Below are 20,482 nucleotides of genomic sequence, written 5' to 3'. Positions count from 1 at the left end.
CAGATGAAATACAATGGAAAGACTTTCCTCTTGGGAAACTCCCAGGTCAGACAGATGACCCTGATGGTCTCATGTTGGATAATTATTCCATGATGTCTCTGCTTGATCAGCCAGTGAGAGATGAGTGGAAGTCTCCCAATACAAAGTGAGTAGTGTTATGGGCAAGACTTTGTCCCTGAACTATGAAATTTATTTATTTCTCTGTGCCTTGTGCTATGATGTGAAAAATTCAGGACTAGTTTTCAAACTGTTACTTCTGTGATACTTTGACCAAAATATCTACCAATATTTGTAATATCTACTAACTGCTCTTCTCTCATGCATTTTTCAAGTAATGTGTGTGTTTGGAAGAACCTTTGTAGTGCTGATGTAATAACATAATAGTCTACTCTTCAAACTGTTCCAACTTTCACTGTTGTCTGATACTGTTAGTAAGGTACAGTATGCTGATCCTCAAGAGTTACTAACCTGCACGTACAGAGTTTTTAAAACAAGCTACTAAGAGCTGGTGCAGAGTCTGCCTGGTGATACACTGGGATGAATAGGTTTAATGGGAAGAACTGTGGCCTTGCAATTAAAGCATTCAGGTCTAGAAGCCAGGAGATGCAGCTAAGAGTGTTAGCTCCCCAGCATTCTTACAGCCTGACCTTGGAGAAGTCATGTAGCCTTCCCCAGTGTCAGTCTTCCCAGACTAGCTAATCTTGTACAGGAAGGGGGAGTCATTTTAAAATGTACAGTGGTCTGATGAAGCACTTCGAGGTGCAGTAGTGGGAAAGCTTGTCTGTGAGGAGAGAAGGTTCAACAAGTCTTAAGTGCAAGCTGCTGCTTCTGGGTTGGAGCAATCCCAAACAGGAGTACAGACTGGGAGAACTCATTGAGAGCAGCCCTGCTGAGAAGGAGTTGGGGGTTCTGGTGGACAAACAGCTTGACGTGAGCCAGGAGAGCGCGCTTGCAGCCCAGAAGGCCAACTGCATCCTGGGCTGCATCAAGAGAGGTCTGACCAGCAGGTCAAGGGAGGAGAGTGTCCCACTCTGCTGTGAGGCCCCACTTGGAATACCATGTCCAGGTCTGGGGCCCCCAGCACAAGAAGGATGTGGATCTGTTAGAACGGGTCCAGAGGAGGACCACAAAGATGATCAAGGGGCTGGAGCACCTCTCCTATGAAGAAAGGCCAAGAGAGCTGGGGATGTTCAGCCTGGAGAAGAGAAGGCTCCGGGGTGACCTCACTGCAGCTTTTAAATACTTAAAGGGGGCTTATAAAAAAGATGGAGAGTGACTCTCAATCAGATAATGACAGGGCAAGCTTGGGGGGGGGTGTATTTAGATTAGATGTTAGGAAGAAATTATTCATTCAAAGGGTGGTGAAGGCACTGGAACAGGTTGCTCAGAGAGGTTGTGGATGCCCCATCCCTTGGACAACCTGATCTAGTGGGTGGCATCCCTGCCCATGGCATGGATGGGTTGGAATTACGTGATCTTTACAGTCTTTTCCAACCCAAGCCATTCTATGATTCTGTGAAGGTACCCTCAGGAAGTGGTTGACAGCAGATTACTTTTGTAACACCCGAGGAAAGAATCGGCTGTACGTTCTTTGGGTAGTGAATGTGCTTAGAGTTTGGCATCAGTGAATGCAAACCTGTCCCTCTTACGTGCTTGAAGTGAATACTGTAGTCCACTGTCCTGACTAAAGTTTATGTCACTGCAGTCCCAGTTATTCATTGTGGTTAACCCAACGTGAAACAAACTCTCTTCTCCTCACCCTCCTCCACTGAAGAAACTTTTTTGCTTGTTTGTGCTGTGTTAGCCTGACACTGGGCTTGTATAGTTGATCGACACAGTGAGACTGAAGTAGCTACTGTGACAACTCACCAGTGTGGTAGGAAGTTACTTCATGAAGGTGTAACAGTCATCCTTCTGACCTGAGGGAATATACACGGCACAGGCCTCTGTGTTCATCTCCTTCATTTTTTACTCTCTTCAAATCTGAGAGCTGTTCATTACAATTACTGCTGTTATCTTTCTCTTCTGGGAATGTACTTTTGTTCTGCAGTCCTGGGGCCTCTTGCACTAACTGAAAGTGAAATACAAGTGACATCAGTGGCAATCAAAAGGTGATTTCCATCTTATCTTTTGAGGAAGCCAGCTTATGTTATCTTCTTTCCTGCTCCTGCTCTTTCTACAAGAAACCATTGCTAGGATTATGAGATACTGCTGCTTAGCAGTTTGGAGGTTATTAACACAGCCTCAGCAGGCTTCAAAACTCTGTTTCTGTTAATGGGGACTCAGATCCTCAACCACAGTATGTTGCCATTGCCCACTGACCTTTTCAGAGCTCCAGCCAGTAATTTAAGTTGCAGATCTGACCTCACTGAAGAAAGCCAGGTTGCCATGGAAATAATGGTAGCATTCTATAAGGCTTTCATTAGATCATCTCTGTTACTAAGTGACACATGTCCAGTTAAACAGTTCCATTGAAGATGTTTTCACAGGGTCATTATTTCACTCTTAGAAATCAAAGGATCTTGAATGTTGTTAGCTTTCAAATAAATTTCATCACATACCCTGTAGGGGATTGGCTGTACATGTATTTTAATTTTCAACCAAGGAATGCTTCAGAATATAAATGGATAGCAGTTATTTTCATAAGCACTTGATAGCTTAACTTCTTAATCAGTGATTCTTTCCCTGTAGTAGATGGGCCCAGTCTACCAGCTTCCAAAACAAATGAGAATAACAATCACAGTTACACAGTTTTCCCACTGCAAGGTTTTGCAGTGGGAAAAGCTACTGAATGTATTCATGTTTTCACATATTCTGAGTTGTCTTCAGATTAGTTTCCAGTTCTGAAGAGCAAGGTTTCCATTCTGTCTCCATTCTCTTCATCATCTTCCCCAGAACTAGTCTACTGTTTTGTCAGCTAAGGCCTGAAGTGTAGGGGTAGGCTGCTGAGAGGGTATTGTTTGTATTTGATGGGTCCAATCAAAATGTAAAATTAAAATCTTGTAGATTGCTACATAATAAAAAAAGATATAATCCTTTTCCAGTGCTCCTCTTTCTGACAGTCCAAATAGTTCATGAACTACTTGGTTCTAACACCTCTACAAAAGACAGCACTGAATCTGTCTTTCTGCATATCAAGAGGTTAAATGAGCCATCCTTTTTGAGTCCTTTCATCCTTTCATCCTTGAGTGTTCATCACTGACCCATACTTTGAGCACTGGATGAATTTCCTGTCAGGCTTTAAAGAGAGTAGGTAACCATTTATCTCCTGATAGTTTATCATCCCCCAAAGAAGAGTAAATCTATAGTAGTTGCAAAAAGAAAAAAAATAAACAAAACACAAACTTTTGATTCAGCAGAACCCTTTGATGTCAGTCAGCCATGAGTCATGTTGCTTGCAACATGTTCCATATTGGGAATAAGACAAATTCCTGGAACTTGCAGATCTGCTTCTAGTCTGCAGAGCCCTGGCACTCTCACTGTAGGCAGAAATGACAAAGTACTTGATCTCAGAGACTTTAAACATAAAGCCATTTGGCTTAATGTTTAGGTAGTTGAGATCACTGATTAGAATACAGAGCTGCAGCAGAATTCGATTGACTGCAGTAATTGGCACCATTCGGCATCCAGCCAGCAGGTTCTGACAGGAGATGGGGTTTCTGTATTTGTTCCTCATTGGCTCAGTTGATTTTGCTATGCGCAATAGATGGAATCATCATTACGGAGGCTGTAATGAAGTGCATATGGAGTAGTATGATTCACTATTCTTGTTTGTAAGCTGCTACTTGAATCCAGCTGTAGCATGTTCCCTTTCTGACTTGGGTGTTGTAGGAGTCAAGTGTTTGTAATCCCACTATATTTCTTGGAGTGGTCCCTAGAGTAATAGAAATAAAAAAAACACCTAATGATTCCAGGTGCTGCTCTACAAGCAAAGGAATTCTTGCAGATGTAATCTTTGTATCATACCACTGGTTTAGACGTAGATGCTAGAACTTAGCCATGCTGCTGTCTGAAAATCCACAGCACGTATTAGTCAGTTCATTTGTTAATAAAAATTCACTGAAATTACAAATACGTGGGTTTTTTTTCCATCCTGCAGTGGACGTGAAGTAAATCCTTGCTAGAGTCAGTTCCTAACAACTGGAAAGCAGAATGATGAAGCAAGAACCACGAACCTAAGTGCACCTGGTCATGCTGAAGTTTCAGTGTTAGGTTCCTTTCTCCTTCTAGTTAGTCTTTGATGCTTGCAGCTACTTTTGTGATGCTCAGTTGCTGTAGTGAATCATATGAAGCAGTTCAAGCGTTGATAGTTTTACAGTTCTGGCAAGCAGTATTTCAGTGTTATGATTAAATGGTGACTAGGTAAAGTTTTCAGTCTGTCCTTGACATAGGCTGATGAAACATCACAAGTGACTTTAGAATAAATGTAATGTAATTATCTGGATTTGGAGGGCATATAATGGTAGTAGGAAAAAGAAGTTAGAGGGTAAAGCTTGTTAGGATTTTTGCAAATCCATTAAATGTGCAAAATTGGAAAGATGTTACTGATTTTTTAAAACTTGCTTTCCTTGATATGCTTGAAGAGCAAAGCATTGCAGAGTCATTAACATGGAAGCTGGAAATGCAGTGCTGGGGGTTAAAATGTTTGTAAAGATGCTTTGAGATCCTTGCCTGAGCTGTCTGCAAAGATACATATTTAAAGAATCTAAAAAACAACAACAACAACAACAAAAAAAAACAAACACAACACACACCCACATGTCAGCAAACGTATCTCAACACTTCGCCTCAGCAAGTTTCTGATTCACAAACTACTGGGAGGTAGGAGAATAATAGGGGGAAGACTGTTCTTCTGTGCTCATATGCTTACTTATGCATTTGCTTTTGAACACAGTTGGAGACTGGCAATTCAGACCTTTAATCTCAACTAGTCCAAACACTTGTGTGTGCTAGAACTGAAGTGCAGTTAAATCTGTGAACCTGACAGCTTGAGGCGCTCTCTGGAATATCTCATAGGGATGCATTCAATCTCCCTTCGTTGTGAATGTTAGTAGTCTGGGAAATATGCATGGCTGTTATTTAAAAAGGCCTCTTCCTCATAATCAACTTGTCAGGGATGTTCTCTTGGCTTCATAGTGTAAAAAGCATTGGAAGATCAGATTTGTACTTGGTGATAAATAGCCTGCAACATGCAGGCTTAAAAAAATGCATAGCTATAGAGTTGCTCTAGTTTTAAGGATGAGAAAAATACTCATACTGCTAATCAGATGCTGAAATGGATTTTCATACTTAAATATAAAGAAAATGGTTAATTTGTAAGCTGTTCTTTGAAATGTACTATTCAGTGATTTTTCACAGTAGATGAAACACCACTTACCCATATTTCAGGTAATATTCTCTAGGTTTTACTTCCCAGGACTTACGATTCCATTGCTTGCAACAAATTAGAAGGGGTCCTTCCTTCCTGGGTGATAAAAGGAAGCGGCGAGTCACACAGAACAGCCACGGTTACAGGGAAATGCTCAGTCTACCTGTCTGTACACAGAAGAGCAAATTATGTTGCAGTAGGATAGAAAAAACGTCAGCCAGCTGAAAATTTTCAAAGGTTCCTGACCTCAAGGCTTAGCTGAAGTATATAGATTTCAACTTGACTTTGGACCCTTCCTCGACTTGGAGAATGCTCTGCCTGTAACCAGAACAGAAATGCTTGTCAGGGCACACAGCTCTTCTGTTCCTGGAATAGACAAACCTAAATTGTGTTATAAATTCTTGCTCACATATGCCAAAACATTCCTCTTGGGATCTGCAAATGGACAACTGGAAGGACCTGTTTTTTTGTTTATTTATTTTTTCATTTTCTTGGTGTTTATTTCGTGGGTAATGCTTAATTGGTGAATATATGAAAAAAAAACAGGTGGTGACATTAAGGGATTTGTGACAGAGTGGTTGGTGTAGTTTGATTGTTCATAGTTTTATGGTTAGGAGATCACTGCCGTTTCATTTTATAGTGCAAAGTAGTAGGTTGCCCCAGAGAGAATGAGACCTGCCTGTCCTGCAAACAAGGGTGGAGCTACTGTGGTGTTGCTTTGCAAATAGGCTTTTGCTGATGTCATGGAACTAGCCCTTAGTGAAACCAATTACACAACTGTCTTATAAACCTTGCTTAAAAAAAAAAAAGCCTGAACCACAAGTAAATATCTTGCATTTAAGGGTGAGGATGTCATTCAGTTTTTACCTTCAGTATTCTGTTCTCTGCGCATTCCATGGTAATAAAACAGGAAGAGGGGAAGTGATATACAGGATGCAGCAGACTTCATGAAGAAATCACAGCAGAGGTGATTTCTGCTGCACTGCAGTACCCTGTGATTATGTTACAGAAGTAGAATGATGTACTACATCTGGCTGGGATGGAGTTAACTTTCCCTGCAGCAGCACATAAAGTGCTGTGCTCTGCGCTTGTAGCTAGAACAGCATTGTTTTGTCTGTTGCTGAGCAGTGCTGGCTAGAAAAGCCTGGGGCAAATTTGGATTATAGAAAGAGTCCTCTAAGAGGAGGAGAGAGCATACACAGGTGACATTTCTTGTCCTTGAGAAAAAGGGCATGCTAGGCATAGTTGCCATCAAATTTTTTGAGCAGGGTCGCTCTGAATTGTAAGGGTAGTTAAAGCTGAAGTAATTTGCCTAGAGAGGTTGGAGACATTCAAAACTCACTTGGATGCGATCCCGCACAACCTGTTCTAGAGGACCCAACCAGAGGGATTGGCGTAGACAATCCTGAGAGATTCCTTCCAACCTCTGTGATTCTCTGAAAAGATCTATTGTCTTTTCTCTTCCTGCTTTATCAATTAAAAAAAAAAGGTAATCGTAATAAACTGCTGAAGTAGATTCAGTAATAAACTAAGAACTGAGAAAAATCCTCTGCATTTAACCATTTTTGTCCAAAAAGAAAACTAGTTTGAGGTATTTGTAAGAACAGTAACACGATCTTGTGAAATTTGGTTAGTACTGCTTTTCAGTAGTATATTTGAGGACATATACAATAACCACAAAGAACCTGGGATTGGGAAAAAGCAATTTTGTAATACATATATTTTATTGTTTTTACCAAGTTTATGCTGTCTTCTGGAGCACCTAGTTCTGGCTACTTGGAGAGCAAACATGGGAATGTTTAAGTTGTGGGTTTCATTTCTTTGTGCAACTTCTTTTAACCTGACTGTATTTGGAGCTTTATAGCCTGCAAAAGAAACAGATATGTCTTTTATTTATTTTTAAAGGATGGGCGTTTCTTTATTAACTTCAGAATTGAAGATCTCTTGATCTGTGAAGCTAAGATTCACTGGAAAAAATAAATCTTTAAATATTTTTTTATTTTCATTAAGTGATAGAGTTAACATGATTAGCAAGTATTATGATGTCCTTTCTTCTATGTGGTTGAGATTTCTTTCTATACCTGCCAGTAAACCATTTCAGCAAGTGTATCGAAAGCATCAAATGCTCTGACAAAAAAGAAGTCTGTCTCTGATGTTGGCTTATCAAATTCTGCAACTGTCTAGATCAAACTGATAGATTAATTAATGTTTCCTTCCCTTATCAGTCGCACTAGATCTCTTTGGGGGATGATGCCTGGACTGCCTTTTGAAGTATGATTTAGTCATGGTGAGAATCCAGTGTATATTGATTGCAAACCAAAGTGTTACAAGTTAGGTATGTACATCTCAGTGCTACGTTATACAGACTCAGATAAGCCAGCAGGCGTTACTTTCCCCTGTGCCATCGATAATTGCTTTCCTTGTCACCTAAGATGCTGAGAGGAGCAATTGCAAAAGCTTTTTCTATACTCAGACAAGAAGGTGGTTTTCTTTTTCTCCTCGTATGCAGCTTCTGTTTGGCTGCTTTTTGAACTAGTGGTGAGTGTATACTGTCATGCAGCTTATATGATTAGAAAATACCCATGTAGAAAACGAAAATGTACATATCAGATCAAAAATAGCAAGTGTTTCTCCATCCGTCTGTGTAGGTGAAAAGGAGCATAGAGTTTCTGGTACTCAGATCACAACCTGGCAGGAAAGGAAAAAGCTCAGAAAGATGAGGAAAAACTGATGTAATTCTGTAGCTGGGCCTGGAACTAATCTTAAGTTTTACCAGGAGTGCTATAACATTAACTTGCTCATTCCTCTTATTTCTCTTCCACTGTAGCTTCTCCTTTTGCCAAAATCATCTGGAAGGTTTTCTTGACTTTGCCCAGAGGCAGAGGGGGAGCAGAGTTTCTTCATTACTTCTCATGTATTCTTCTATTCGGAAACTTCACTGCCTTGCAGCTACATGAGTTTTCAGCTTCCCCTTCAAATGGGTGGTATATATGGCACGTTTGCAGAAGGGGTGTTTTCTATTTACTAATTCTTGGTAGTGTTCTCCAACTTCCCTGTCTGCAGAGAGCTGTTCTGACAAGCTTAGTGTTGTCATCATACCCACAGTATGGTATGAGAGACTGTGAAAATGTGATGGTGTACTTTGGAAATATCTATAAGATGCTTGGATAAAAGCGTCTGCAACATAGGCAATGGGACACAGTCTTTGTAAAAGCTAGGGCCATCTTTAACTTTCTCTTTGGCTCCCCAGACTTATGGCAAATCAAAGTAATGAACTGCATTAAGGGTTTCCTGAAGAATTTGGAAAAAGGACTTTGGACAAGTCACGTAGTAGAAGCACAACCTTTTGCTGCAGCCCTAATTCACCAGGTCAGCAGATGAGAACGGAGCAGTACATTTAAGGCAGCAAATTATGTCAGTGTCTGTCCCCAGAGTCTCTGTCCTGGGAATGACGAGTGAAGTCATGAGTAATGAGCAGTGTGCATCACAAAGGAGGAAGAATTATCTCATTAGCAGGCTGAATTCTGGGTAGTTTCCAACAGCCAGAGAAAGAACATCAGGTCTTTACTGCTGGGTGTGATATCTATGATGTTTCTGTGTTGACTTTTTTACAAGGTCCCTGGCAGTGTTTCGTCTGCGCAGGGAGTGTCTAGGAGGTGTTTCGACACTAAAGGAAAAATTGTGTCCCCCTGAGGAGCTCTGAGCAGCAGCCTCTGCTATATTCCAGTTATTCCAGTACCGATCATTTGAAAAGGCATTGAGTTTTTCAGTATATAGCTTTTAAGCTGCTGTATAAATAAAACTTTCCAAACATCTCAATCTTGTTTACAGAAATGGTTCTGGTTTAACATGAGACGTAAGTTCCTGTGATGCTTAGATGCTTTGGAAAATCTTGTAGAAAATCTTTCCTCCCTGGTCCCAAAAGATAGTGTTCTTTTGTGGGTTTTCTGGTGTGTGCTTTGCTCTTATCAAAGTTTGTCCTTAGGGTTTGCTGCAGCAACCTCAGAAGCTTTGAATAGCTGCTGTCATCCTCAGGCAGATGTTTTGTTTTTGTGGTAAGCATATGTGCCTTTTGTTTACTCCCAGTGTCAGTTTTATGTGACAGCAGGGACAAAGCAGCAGTTGGCAATGACAGAGAGTTTCCTGAGAGTAGAGTTGCAGACCTGCAATTGCTTTAGGGATTGTATCGAGATTTTCACTGACATTTCAGAAATGGCATTCATCATTCAATGGTCATGGATAATGGCTGGATTTTTTGTCCTAAGAATGAGATGCATAAGCAGGTGGGTGAGAGAGGGAAATAATGTGCTGAAGGGTAAAGACCTTAAAGTGGACAGGTAATATATTCATATCCTGGGGGATGCTAGGTTGTAGCTGGGACTGCATGAACTCTCCTTGAGCATACATGAAAAACATGCAGATGCCGACCAGGTTTTCCCTTTTTCTTCTTCACAGTGTCAGATAGCAGGTTTCAACTGGCTCATTTATAAACATCTTATTTTTAAAATACAGCTTTTAACTTCCTATTCTCATAAAATTGAATAAAAATGTTAAACCCTAGTCTGACCTACCTAACAACACAGTAGTTTTTTAAGTTTCTTCACATAGTAAAGCTTTGGGTAGGGAATGTTTTACCTGTGTTCTTCAACTTCTCTTTGAACCTTGAGCTTAAGGGTGCCTTATGTCTGAGAACACTGGAAAAAAAAAAAAAGTATTTGTTCCTTTGCGTGTTGTGGTCGTGAGTCATGGGGGACTCAGCCCTAACCAGGTAACTTCTGCAAGGAAAAGGTATTTTACGCCTGTTTGAGAATCAGCCAACTTCTGCAGTTAGAAATGACTTAGCATGCGGTCAGTGACACCAAACAATAACTTCCTTTAAACTTTTTGTAAATGCTCTAGATTCTGTGACTTCTGGGTCAAGCCATAGGAAGGGCTAGTTTCTGTGTGCAGACATACAAGCTTTGTAACATTTATAACAGATTGTTTTTATGTTGGCTTCTTGCTGCATTAAAGTTTCACGTGATTACCTTGTATTGCTAGCTGCAAAGGACAGATGAGACAAGAACTGTTGTGTGGTTGTTTCTGGAGTCATGTCTCCCTTGCCATTGTTAGCAGCTGGTAATCTTTCCATTGGTTTGTGTTTTGGTACCTTTGGTCCTCAGACTGTTCTCTCTCATGAACAAACTGGTTAAAAATTAAGGGCATTCCATCAGTTAAATGATCAGAGCTAGAAATGAGAAATAACATTTTGGTTTGGAGGTAAAACTTCTTAAAAGTTTAACATGCTAAGAAATTTACTTTTGTGATGTGAGTTTCTAAATCAGCTCAGTGCTTATGTGGTTTATTTCTCTTCCTCTCGCAGCTCTGCAGAATTGAATATTCCTGTGACAGGAGGATTGCTATGGACCCAGAATGACTTCCATAAAATAAAAAGTGGCCTTCAGCTTTTCTAAGACAGCAAAGTGCTCTGCAGCTTTCAGCATTGCACAAGATAAGTGACACAGAGGAACTAGTAATGGTGGTATGGAAATAGCCACTCCAGGATTATTTTTTTTTTTCATGAGGACTTAGTACTTTTTACCATGTAAAATCAGTATTTTATCAAAGTGTTGTAAGTTCCATGTATAGTAGCTATTGTCTGCTTAACCACTGTCATGAACTTCTAGCTCTAGTTGATGTTTATGAAATACAGTTAGTATACTTTGGAATCCCTCAGTATTGCTTAAATTTTTTTTTGTGGTTAATAAATGTCACCAACTGAAGGCAAACCTTTCTTTTCCTCCTTTTTTTCTTCCTCCTTTTCTGTCTGTCCTTATTGGCCAGACTATTAAACCCTTTCACTTTCAGTGACACTAATATTGTCATGTATGAGTTAGAATTATTTCGCCAGGATAAGACTGTGTTGCACTTTTAATCTAGCAAGGATTTCACATGAAGCTCCAGGAATCAGGTGAGTTACAGCATGGCTGAATGCACTTCAGTGCATAAACATCTTCAGCTTTTTTCTTCTCATAAGTTGTTTCAAGTGGTACTCTTGAGGTCATGATTTTGCTGAGGTTGATAAATAATACTGTGGCCCTTGCTGGAAGCTAGCATGATTACTGTAGAAATGGATTTGATTGTCATGCTAGAAAGTTGGTGAGAGCAAGGACAGCTATTTTTCTAAATTAAGCTTTCTTTACTTGTATTAAAGGTTCTTGGAACTTAGAAGCTTCTGCAATTACCTGTCAACATATTAAGAGTTAAAGCATTTTTATTTCAAGACTTCTCGGTAATAATCTGTTGGATTATATCTGCTAAAGGGTAAAAAGAGCCTTTCTCTGAGTCAGTCTAGTAATTGGCAGTATTTAAAAAAATAAACAGAAGTAGGAAAATGTCAGTGCAATGTCGTGAAATGGCATCGTTTTAGTTCCTTGGCATTACTGTTCTCATTATATGCTAATAATCCATTTAAAGAGACACAAAAAGGGACATACAACTTTAGCAGTATATTGGACAAGATAGAACTACAAGTTTAGAACAGCAAATACGTGGATGCCTTGGGCTGGCTATCAAGTAAAGGCTTACCTAAGTGTCCATAATGTATTTTTTCTTTTCTAATTTTTTGTCATCCTGTCCTACTCCAGTTAGTCTTTTACCAGACAGCCAACAATTATTTAGAATGGCAGATGTGTTCTACATTTCTTTCTCTAAAAACAAGCAGTAGGACGGGTTTTACACAAAGCAAAAGAAAGCAAACTTCTTTTTCTGTTATGGGGCATTTCTCCTGTAAGCCCTTCCTCTTTTTAGTATTTTAAGTTACTTCTTTTACTCACTAGTTCCTCAAGCTTATTTAGGAAATATTCAGTGAAAAGGATTTGTGCTTTTATTACTGTACAAAGTAGAGTATTAAATTTCTTAAAGTACTGTGTTTGGTACTTCTGAGACCTGTCAGTGCAAGCGTAACAGTTCAAAAAGGAAAGTACAGTGCTGGCAAATACTGTGCTGCACGTGACCTTTTTCCCCTTTGGTAAAGGTTTACTCAGTAAAGTCACGTCCTATTATAGTTTCTTCGTCAGCTGTAGTTACTGCCTTTTCTATCTGCCATCACCCCCACATAATGAATTACAGAATAAAGGTCCTGGGTTTGATCTAATTGCAGAGTCAAACAAAATAGCTAAATCCAGTGCCGTGAATATCCGTAGAAAAGAACAAAACTGCCAGCTGCTTTTTTTTTTTTTAAAAAAATAATATATATATATATGTATATCAAGACTTAAGGAGAAGCTGTAGTAATGGCATGAATTTTAAACAGTGTTACTGATGGGAAAGGTGGGGGAGCAGGCATAAAACAATGGAAAAAAATGAAGTTGTGAATGGCTGGAGAAAAGAAACGTAACTGTTTCAACTTCTATAAAGAAACAATAGTGTAAAACATAAATAATTAAATGACAAAATTAGTATTAATAGCATATAATAAAAAGCACAGATAATCTTTAACATTTAAAGCTGACTGGTTCAAATGACATAAAAAGCAAGTAAGTTAACAGTTAGTGTATTTGGTACTTCTGAAGTCAATGCAAACAACAGTATGAAAAGGGAAGTATGATGCTGGCAAATACTGTGCCATATGTCACTTTTTCCCCCCTTTGATAAAGGTTCTAAGTAAAATTTCTTTTTCAGCCTGCTGATTATTTTCTTTACTAGAAACGTGTTCTGAATGGGGACAAGAAAGGCGGTGTTGATGTATTCCTGAAGTACTTTATTTTTCCCTTTGCATTGGGCAGGACTGCTTGAGACTGCCTGCTCCCTGTAAATTAATCTTTCCAGACAGGTTTTTATTGTCTGGTGAAAAACAAAAACAAAACAAACAAAAAAACCTAACACCAACCAAACAAACAAACGAAAAACCTCCAAAGGGAAGCTACAGAAGGGACTGGAGATAAAGTTCCAGCTCCTATGGAAGACTACTAGGATAAACCAGGGAAATAGGAATTGCTGAAGGAGGAAGTTAGGGCCTTGGGACTACCACATTCACAGCTTGTGATCCCTCTTGTCCCTTGCCACCTTTTGAATTTGTTTTCAATGTAAGTAATTGGATGGAATAGTGGAAACATTAGGATAATTTATTCCTGGCTCTTCAAGTCTTTAATATTTTGTTTTGTGAATCCTAAAGGCGGCCACTCTCCAATTGACTTCACTGGTACAAAGGGTTACAGCTAGCTGGCCATTGTGGGAACAAACATGGTGAGATGTTCAAGCAAACCCAGATACAGATAAAGATCATTTTACATCATTTTCCTTCTACTTCCTTTAATTTTTTCACCAAACAATTTAAAGCATTTTTGAGTGAAAGCAGTTGCACATTGTATCACCTGTCACACAGTAAGGGAAAGTATTAGGTGTTTAAATGGCCAAAGAAAATTTGTTTAATACAGAAATTGACAAGAGAGTGGAATCTAAGTATTATGGAGAGGACTCTCCTCTGCTTTTTAAAGTAAAACAGAGACCCTTATTCTTGTCCTTTTCCTACACAGATTTAAATGTAGACAGAAAAGCTAAGCATTATGTATGATTTCAGAATCTGGGTATTTTTCCTGTAAATCATCTGAAAAAAAGAGAAACTGTGACAGTTGTTTTGGGCAAAACAGTTCTTCAGGGCTCTCTCCTAAAAAGGGTTGAAAATAAAAAGCTAGAAACAAATAAACCAGTGGCTCTCAGTTTTATTAAATAAGCAGGTTTATATATATATATAAAGTATAACATATTTCATATATATTAAATAGTTGTGCAAACCTTTTACACAGAGCAGGGAGTTACAGGTAACAGCCTATATTTCTTTTGGATTCCTCTCAATAATTTCAGTATGTTTACATAAATACCAAAGACCAAAATCATAGATATTGTATAAGGGCTCTTCAAAGACTAAGCAAACACTGGCACGAGAGTAAGTAATTTAAGTAACAGTGCACTTGTATTTTTCTAGTTGAAATATTGCAAGAAATACAATTAATAGGGCTCTGTCAAACAGACTGCTGTGGGGTACATAAGAAGGGTATTAAAGCTGAACACTTACCGTAGTAATAATAATGAGATTTGACTATTCAAGTCTCACAATCTGACTAATATGAGTCCAATAGTAGTAGTGTTTTGGGTAAAACCTTTGGCAAGTCAAGAAATAGTAGTATTTCTGTGGAGCGAAGTGTCACAGAAATTATGTCTGTCCCTTCTTCTTTTTTTTTAGAACGGAATTTTTTAAAATTACTGTAGTCAAAATATATCCCCTGAAATGTTCCCGATTCTAGTTTGGTATAAGTCACATGTATACATGTATGCCACCAACCAAGTATTTTTTTTAAACAGACTTACTTCAATGGATTCATTGTTTGCATTTTCTGGCTTTATCATTAAGAATTCCAAAATGCCGTAATTCAGAGTCTGAGGCAAATTGGCGTTAAAACTATGTATGGAGGACTTGTCTAAATAGATGCTTTTGTGTTTTGTTACTTTTTTATGGAGAATTTTTCTGCTTGTTCTAAGCAACCATATGCCCACTATTTTTAAGTGTTCAAAATTTAAAACATTTTTACAAAAAGCTGAACATAAACAGACTCATGCTAGTGAATGAAATACATGCAGCTGCAGCTAGAGCATTGCACACTTACTACAGTGTTTTAGAAATACCACATACTGGTTTAACACCCATTTTTCACTCATTTTGTCATTGAGACTTACATTATATTTGGGTCATCCAAAACAACCCAAAGAGATTTATAAAATTTTACAACAATTAAACCATAATGTTTAATTCTACAGATGAATAAAGCCCACTACTGTAGCTCAATAAGACGACAACAGGACTAATGTTAGTCAAATATACTGTATGTACAACTGAATATATCACTAACATGTAATTCTTACAAAAACACGTAAAATAACTTAGGCTGACATCTCATAAAGCATTTGGTTTTTGAATCATGAATTTAACATTGTGAACTTAAGTGATAAATTATGTGAAAGTAATATAGCTAAAGATTAAAGATCAGTAATTCAGAACTCCTGAAGTACACCCTGGCCCTGCTAAAGTCTACTGCTTAACTCTTGCCGATTGCAACAGGCCAGGATTTCACCTTTCTACTTTTTTTTTTTCCCAGTTTCTCACCTAGAATTTTGTTAATTCTATGGATTTTATTAAAACACAGTTTCTAGAACTGTTCTCTTACAGTTTTAAAAACATTTAAATACCATGCTCTCAAAAAGAGCATTTATACAAAGTCTTATATTTACAATATAGACAGTTATGGTCATGTATTAATAAGATCAACTCTTCCGTGTAAGAAGAAATCTAAGCTTATGCACTGAAGGTTAATTAATGTGTCAGTGTTATGAATTGGCTTGTAAACATATCTGAGAACAGATGTGGATGGCAAAATTATCACTTAAACTAGTTGATTAGGAAAGACTACATCACATATAAAAGTTTCATTACCTCTAAGGAGGACTAAACAAGCACAAGATTTGCAAATTATTTCCACAAGGCTACGCTGCCCAGTCTATAACTCTATGCAGGATGGATGCAAATACCTTCTTAGAAAAAGACAATTTTGCCTTCGAAGTGCCTTTGGGAAATGATATGCTGGGTTTGCAGTAGCATAGCATTCCTGTTGTTCAGGATAATTCCTTTTTATCAGTAAGACCAAAGTTAGTGAAAATTAAAATAACTAGACAAGTCCTACAAAAATGAGTTTCTCCATAAACCACCCACAATTTCATACAGTAACTTCTGCTCAGGCTTCCACATCTGAAAGCATCAAAAACACCTACCAAACCCTCTTAAGATAGCTTATCTTTATAATTGGAGAAAAAGGGAACAAACATTCTTCTACATACAAGTATTTAATTCCATGCAAGATGGAAAACATGAGTGCACAATAAACTTCATTTTAAACCTAAATAATTTATAAATGAATCTGTTAAGAATAAAGCAGTGTCTACAGCAATTATATTGTTACATTTTAAACACATGCAGATGAGCTAACAGCAAGATTTTTACATAAAGTTTAGTGCAAGAATGTATCTGCTTAATAGACTAAAGATAACCATGTAATGCTTTGAGGTGTACACACAGTTTCTGTGCACATAATAAACTGGTTCTGAAAAGTTGTCCTTGTTTGTCTATAAACTACAAGTGCCCATTTTAAATAAAAAAGATTCATAATTACTCATGGGCTACTTCCCTGTGACACACAGTGTCACAAACATTGTGGTGAATATGTAATACTGAAGTTAGTCTAGAGGTTTATGGGTTGTGGGTTTTTTTTGGTGTGTTTTTTTTTTTTTAAACAGTTTTTATACAATCAAGAAAAAGAGATACAATTTGTATCAACAAACAAAAGGTCATTTCTGGTTATTTGAGGCACTGCTCTCAGCTGCTTATACCATGCAAGAGAAGAGAATAAGAATTAATTGCAAATTAAAAATGGAAAATGCTGGTTCCTAAGAGAAACATATTTGAATATTGGTCAAGAATTTTCTGTTTTCTCCAACTATTATAAGTGTCCGAAGTCTTATTTTTCCCATTAACCAACTAATTAAAACTTACTTATTTTTAAACATCAACTGTAAATACAAAAATCACCTTCAAGTTAATTCAATTTAAATACATAATGACATAGTCATTATGTATGTTACCTGTTCCAATGGAAGAATATTTATCATGTGTGAAATGGTACGGTTATCAATTATCTGTATGTTAATTGTCATTGCACCTGTTAATTGTTTTCTTTGCTGTTGGTTTGATTGTTTTTTTTGACCTGACAGGAACACATTTTGCACATGATAAATAGCCTGCAAGATATCGTGAATCAAACCAACTATTATTACAGTAACACAAATGGAAGAAATAATGTTTTGTTCCTCAGACAAACAGAGAACTAGAAAGCAGCATGCAAGCCATTATCAAAACACCAGAAACAACCCTGACTGCAGCCTCACGTTCCGTGTGTTTCACAGTAAGAAACATTTAGGCAGTGTCACACCTTCTCATGAAGAAACAAAAGGCCATAAAACCAGGCCTTCTCAACTTTCATGAAAAAAACTACAGTAGAAGTCAACAAGTCCTAGCTCGAGACATATCGAGTTAGTAATGGTTCAAAATGTTGAAATATACAATGGATTCAAAAAAGGGCGTTCAGTCAGTGCAGCTTAAAAAACAATAAACGCCTCTTTTGGAGACATTTAGCTACAAAGGTTCCCACCCTGAGCAAAATACCAGTTGCGCAAACAATGCCACACAAAATTATCTTACCTGTTGAAACAGGACTCTAGAAACCATCATGAGGCAAATGCACACCTTTGCGTGGAGCTGAAGAGCAAAACGAGGCCAACCTTGCTACAAGCCCAAACTGTAGCATCTCTTTTCAAGAAACAGCCTCTCACACTCCCTTCTCAAGATCTTGCATGTTAGTTTCACCCAAATACCATCCTTGCCTCCAGAAGGGCTTAGTTACTGATGAGCTTCCACATTAACATTCAGTTCCCGTTGCTTGAGTCTGAGTAATCCAATTTACATAAAACTGACAATTTTCTTTTGTCTTCTCTAATCATCTGGAACAGCAGCTGTTCACTGCACAGTTGACAGGCAATTCTGAAGAGGGAAGCTACAGTTAAACATCTTTCAGTTTACTGAATGGTGCTCACGCCTTCATACTCCTGAATGTTTTGGTCCTAATTTAATAAAGTATTTGGCTTCTGTTGGGTTGAACTGACATACTGGACAATAAACTCTTGGGGAACAGTTTTGAAATTTAAGTACCAACAATACTGACATTCAAAAGCTGAAAGAGATTCAACCAGTTTATCCTTCTACAAATTGAGTAATTTTTGTCAAGTTTATTTTTTCGCTATTTGATGTACCAATAGGCAGTGTCAAATGGCAAAGCTGAAACCCTAAAAGTCATCTGGGACTGTATAGAGCATGCTTTGAAAGGCCAGTTAGGTATTTATAATCAAATTGAAAGTGTACACTAATACATGCAATATAATTGCTAACAATAATTTTGTATTAAAAGCTTTGAGACACTGAACTTGACATTGTAGTTCTTAATGAGCTATCCATGCAGCAAGGTATGCATTTCCTGTAAAATACTATTAAAAAAATCCCTATATTTAAAATCTTAAAATTTACAATATAATCAACTCTTATATAGTGCCTCTATCTATCTCTCTCTCTCTCTATATATATATGATTGCTACTGTGTACAGGACTTTATACTAACTTATTACAAAATATTTACAGTAGACTGGCCCACTCCCTTCTTCATTTTAATTCCAGTTCCTATGCGCTGTATAGTTTCATTTATCCAAAAGAGGCTATAGTAATTTAACGCCCTGTTCTTAATTTGGCAACAATCATAGCTGCCAGCTGTTGTGCATCTGTCATGTGGGGATTCTTTTCCATCACAGAAAGGACAATACTTGGTGGAAAGATATTGCAGAGGTTCTTGTATGTTTGATACTGATGTTCTGGAATGATATGTGGTTCCCGTGGCTCACCACATACCCCAATCCATGGATTCCGCCAGAGTTGCTCCATCTTCTCAGGCATGCTTCTTACCATTACAGGTTCATAACATGGCTGCATGAGGTTGTTACTCAATGGATACGAGTGGTAAGTGTAAGAGTCTGATGCACATGGTAACGGATCCCAACTAGCATGCTGTTCCCGACAGAGAGGTGGTCTTCTCTGCCGTGCAGGATTACTTTCATAAAGCCGTGAGTCAGAAATACTGTCCATTCTTGTCATGACCAAGGCACGGCTTGGTTGTGCAGTTGATGGATGAATATTTTGAGGCACAGGGTATTCTCCTGGACAACTGGACCGTGCTCCAACAACTGGATGCTGGGCATGCAGGCCTAAGTGGGAAACTGACTGTTTGCGAAGGGATTGCTTAGGCTCTTCAGTTCCGTAACTCTGAACTCTATTTAAGGCTTCATGGTAACCATGGGAAAAAGGCTGAAGACGATTTTGCGATGGCAGTCTGTGGATCTTCACATTGTCTTCTGGACTGGCATCTGCTACACCCAGATACAAGTCATTGTAAGAGGAATACGAATCATTACTTGTATGGCTTAAGCAATTGTCAGGACAGGGGCTTGAGTTTCTAGAATACATCCCCTGGTCCGTATCAGCCCCGTAATAATCTGTGTTATGCATACTACTTACGCTCAAGTTGGAGAAATCACTGAGTAAGGAATAATAGCCATGGTCCCCTAACGATTCGTATTTGGGATACTGGTCAGTATAACTAACTGAGGTGCCATGGCTATTGGTGACTAGTATAGGAGGATACTGCACACTGGACATGTGTTCCAGTGAGGATTTCTGATGCGTGAACTGTGAGGAACCTGGCACCGGACTGCTTGCAGAACGAGTATTTAATGCACCAGCTGCATGGCTTTTTGGTGGAGGGAGCGTTGGTACACTTAATGCAGAAACCAGAGACGGGACAGAGCTGGCCTCGGACTTGCGGGCTACTGTTAACTTTTCCTCAGGCTCCACAGCTACTGATCTAATGCTTGGATCTGACTGGCGTTTTGGGGCAATGCGTTTCACTTCAGAACTGATCTCTCCTTTGGAGCTGGATGGCCCTGTGCCACATTTGGCCAAGGCTCCCTCACTCATAGTTTTCACAGCAGATAATTTGGCACTTATCCGAAGCTCATCCGCTACTGACCTTTGAGGCTGGTTTGCCCGTTCTGGGTGGTAATATTTACATTTGTGCCCATAGGTGCACTTTTTACCTGTAAGAAAAGTATTTGCAAGATAAATAAACCAAAGGTTAATTGATACTACTATCTTTTATCTTTCTCTTTCACTGTTTCTTAATTGTAATGTTTCTTTACTATAACTGTAAGGAATAATTATATAAACAAGCAGTCAAACTCTGTTATTACCTATATCCACATCAGTTTTCTTCCTACTGCTCATGATTTCAATACTGACACCATAATCAATTCTATACAAAACAAATCATCTCTCTCTAACACAGTCTGTATGGTTATGAATCTCCTTCCTTGAATAAAAAACAGAAAAAAAAATAGCAAAAAGCTGTGATATACACAAGGTATATCTGG

The 20,482-nt window shown here is 38.4% G+C and overlaps 2 protein-coding genes across 6 annotated transcripts in view; one reads left to right on the top strand and one right to left on the bottom strand.

The window, feature by feature from the left end:
- The window catches only part of LAS1L (LAS1 like ribosome biogenesis factor), a 30,935-nt gene extending 19,799 nt beyond the window's left edge, over window positions 1–11,136 (top strand). Inside the window, exons 12-13 of one of the 2 annotated variants that reach the window (XM_080553756.1) lie at window positions 4–145; window positions 10,731–11,136. In XM_080553756.1, the coding sequence (XP_080409882.1) occupies window positions 4–145; window positions 10,731–10,821 (233 nt within the window). In that variant the 3' untranslated portion in view covers window positions 10,822–11,136. Of the gene's footprint in view, window positions 1–3; window positions 146–7,593; window positions 10,038–10,730 lie in introns of those variants that run through there. The other variant, XM_080553757.1, reaches the window with a different exon arrangement.
- A 2,916-nt stretch (window positions 11,137–14,052) lies between these two features.
- ZC3H12B (zinc finger CCCH-type containing 12B) overlaps window positions 14,053–20,482 on the bottom strand; it is a 32,871-nt gene continuing 26,441 nt past the window's right edge. For 2 of the 4 annotated variants that reach the window (XM_080553744.1, XM_080553745.1), the window contains exon 6: window positions 18,056–20,149. In XM_080553744.1, coding sequence (XP_080409870.1) covers window positions 18,729–20,149 — 1,421 coding nt within the window. In that variant the 3' untranslated portion in view covers window positions 18,056–18,728. Of the gene's footprint in view, window positions 20,150–20,482 lie in introns of all 4 variants that reach the window. The other 2 variants (XM_080553747.1, XM_080553746.1) reach the window with 2 other exon arrangements.

The sequence above is a fragment of the Anser brachyrhynchus genome (assembly GCF_964034855.1).
Source record: "Anser brachyrhynchus genome assembly, chromosome: 13".
Taxonomy (NCBI): domain Eukaryota; kingdom Metazoa; phylum Chordata; class Aves; order Anseriformes; family Anatidae; genus Anser; species Anser brachyrhynchus.
Note: the sequence above shows the minus strand (reverse complement) of the source record. Positions and strands in the feature narration are given on the sequence as shown.